The sequence below is a fragment of the Camelina sativa genome, chromosome 14 (genome assembly GCF_000633955.1).
Source record: "Camelina sativa cultivar DH55 chromosome 14, Cs, whole genome shotgun sequence".
In the NCBI taxonomy this organism is placed as follows: domain Eukaryota; kingdom Viridiplantae; phylum Streptophyta; class Magnoliopsida; order Brassicales; family Brassicaceae; genus Camelina; species Camelina sativa.
In genome coordinates, this window is record NC_025698.1 from 14,481,242 (window position 1) to 14,484,432 (window position 3,191).

The following is a 3,191-nucleotide window of genomic DNA, read 5'->3' on the forward strand; positions in this document are numbered from 1 at the left end:
AAGCTGTTAAGTACATGTATATTTTTTCTCATTATCTCTCTTGGCTCAAAGTTTTAGACCAGGTTGTAGAAAATTTCATCAATGAATAATCTCTGTCTAATGATTTCTTGTTCTTAGCTAGTCTCGGAGCTGAGGCAGCAAGACCTATTGAATGTTTTCTTACTCTTCTTGATATAACCAAAGAATCTCTAATCGTTATCAAAACCAAATATCATTGCCACTAAGAATAACAATAATAATGACTAATGATTGAAACTGTACCATAAATTATTGTTTCAACCATTAACATCATCATGACTTCAATTAGTTGTTGATATTGAATGTTATAATAAATGTAACGATTACAATAAGATAATTTTTTGGATGGTAATCATTTGAATTGAGAGAGAGAGAGAGTGACTGACTAATCTTTGGAGTAAAAGAATGGAACGTGAGATGAATTGAAATAGGAGCTCAAAGTTATTAATCACTAATCAGAGTAAACTAAGGGAGACTACAAAAGTTTATAATTTTCTAGTTGAAAAAAGATACATGGTATTCTCATTTATCAATATCCTTCTCTCAATTTTTATGACCAACTTATATCAATTGTTCATCAAATAATTCTTTGTGTCAGATAATCCATTGTTCAAGCTATATAATGCTTTCCGCAACCGTAGAACTTTATCTTCTTCCCCTTCAACTACAATTCCAGGTGGTTGTGAAACATAGATCTCCTCTTTAAGATTTCCGTTAAAAAATGCCGACTGCACGTCCATTTGATAGAGTTTCCACTTCATTTGTGCCGCAAGAGCGAGAATGGCACGAATTGTGTCATGTCTTGAGACCGGTGCAAACGTTTCAAGATAATCAACACCATATTGTTGAGAGAAACCCCTTGCAACTAACCTTGCCTTATACTTGATGGGTTTTCCATATGCATTCGTCTTGATACGATATATCCACTCAATCTCATTCACTGACTTGTATCTTTTTGCTGGCTCAGAAATCTCTCCTTCTTCTTCATCGTTACCACCATCATTTTGTTGAAAATGAATTGGAATGGAAATGTCTTGAACTTGCTCCGTGCATGGCGTACGTGACACTTAATTAGTTAGGGGAGAGACAAAATTCCTTTTCCCTTCTTCATGTCTATCCTAATCCCATTTTTTCCTTCTTCAAAATGCACGTCTATAGTTATCTCCACCTTTTCATTTTTTAAAATGAAAATTCTTTACCCTTTTGATTGGTTGCTATAACCAATAAAAATTCCACGTTTGGCCTTCCCGTCTAATTTGCTTCGTTTTTCATCGGGTACATGAACAAAGCATAGACTTCCAAAAATCTTCAACTATCCAACTGCTGGTTTATGCCCACTCCATTTTTCAATCGGTGTGATACTTGCTTCAATGGCTTTTGTTGGTAAACGATTTTGCAAATACGCCGACGTGTACATCGCCTCTGCCCACAGTTTATGTGGTAAACCTTGATCTGTAATCATGATTCTCGCCATCTCCACAAGTGATCGTTTTTACGTTCTGCAACACCGTTTTGCTGAGGTGAATATGGTACTGTTACTTATCTCTCCATTCCACAGTCTTGACAAAATTTATTGAATTCAGTTGAAGTAAATTCTCCACCTCTATCAGATCGTAGCTTTTTAATTTGACATCCCGCTTGTGTCTCCACTAATGCTTTAAACTTTTGAAACATTGAGAAGACTTCAGACTTGTTCTTTAGAAAATATACCCAACACATGTAAGTATAATCATCTACGAACAGTAAGAAGTACCGCCTTCCATCAAGTGAAACGGTTTGCATCGGTCCGCACACGTCAGTGTGAACAATCTCAAGTTTCTCCCTCGTTCTTGTTTGAGACTCCATTGGAAACGCATCTCTTACTTGTTTCCCAAGTTTGCATGCTCCACACACTTCTTTGCTGATTTGTAACGTTGCTAATCCAATTACCATTCTTTTGTTCTGCATTTGTTGCAGTTTTGGGTTCCCCACGTGACCATATCGCCGCTGTTTCTTGCTCACTCTACTCATCGCCATTTCTTGTGATGGATTCCATTTGATTGGAAAACTCTTATTCTTCTTTCGTACCTCCATAAACTTCCTTCCCATGAAATCTAAGATTACGCACAGTTTTTTCTCAAACATCACACGATTTCCACAAGATAGAATTTATGGAACATTGATCAAATTCTTCTCTACACCCGGCACCAAGAACACGTCTTTTATAACTCGCTTTCCTCTGTTTGTCATGACAATAATATCTCCTTTGCCGGCCGTCATGACAATCTCTCCGTTTCCGACTCTTATTGGAACCTTGACACTTCTATCAGGTCTTGTGAAGTAACTTTCTTCTTTAGTCATATGATTTGTACAAACACTGTCGATCAGCCAAACGGCTTCTTTCGTGGGTGTTGGATTTTCTTCACTTGCACTAAAGAGCATATGAATTCCATCATCTTCATCTTCATCTTCAAGGCTCATGTGTGCCCTTTCATACCTCTTAGACTGAAATTCCCTTGATCCATGGCCACGTATGCCACATTTACTGAAATTCCCTTGATCCATGACCACGTATGCCACATTTGTAGCATATCATCTTATTTCTTAGATATTTTCCTTGATCTTCATTCTGCGGTTTCTCCCAGCAATAAGCCTCTGTATGATTATCTCTTTTACAGAAGCCACACCATCTTTTGCCTTTGCCTTGATACCCATGGCTTTGGTTGTTGAAAGATTTGAATCCAGATTTTCCTCCCCTTGTTCTAACATTAAACGCCCCTTCCGACATAGTCGCGCCTCGGGCTTCCACACGTTTCTCATGTGCTTTCAGAGTTCCTATTAACTCTGTTACCGGCAACGAAGTCAGATCCTTTGTCTGCTTCATCACAGCCACTATGCTGTCAAATCTTGCTGGGAGAGATATGAGAATCTTCTGGACAATTTGATAGTCCGTCTTCTCTTCACCATGAACCCTTAATTGATTTCCCAAATCAATCAACTTCTCTGTGAAAACTTTGATGTTATCACCTTCGTTCATCTTCAAATTTTCGTACTCCCTTCTCAACGATTGTAGTTTGATCAATCGTACTTGCGGAGTGCCTTGGAATTCGGTTTGAAGAGAATCCCAAGCCTCCTTTGATGATTTTGCTGGTGCTATGCGAGAGAAGATCTGATCGGACACAGCCGTTTGCAAA

General features: G+C 38.3%; 1 protein-coding gene across 1 annotated transcript in view; it reads right to left on the bottom strand.

Annotated features, from left to right (window-relative positions):
• Positions 2,167 to 3,191, bottom strand: part of LOC104743593 — a 6,523-nt gene continuing 5,498 nt past the window's right edge. The window contains exons 2-3 of the mRNA XM_010464653.1: positions 2,674 to 3,166; positions 2,167 to 2,552 (exon numbers count right to left, since the gene is read on the bottom strand). Coding sequence (XP_010462955.1) covers positions 2,167 to 2,552; positions 2,674 to 3,166 — 879 coding nt within the window. The remainder of the gene's footprint in view (positions 2,553 to 2,673; positions 3,167 to 3,191) is intronic.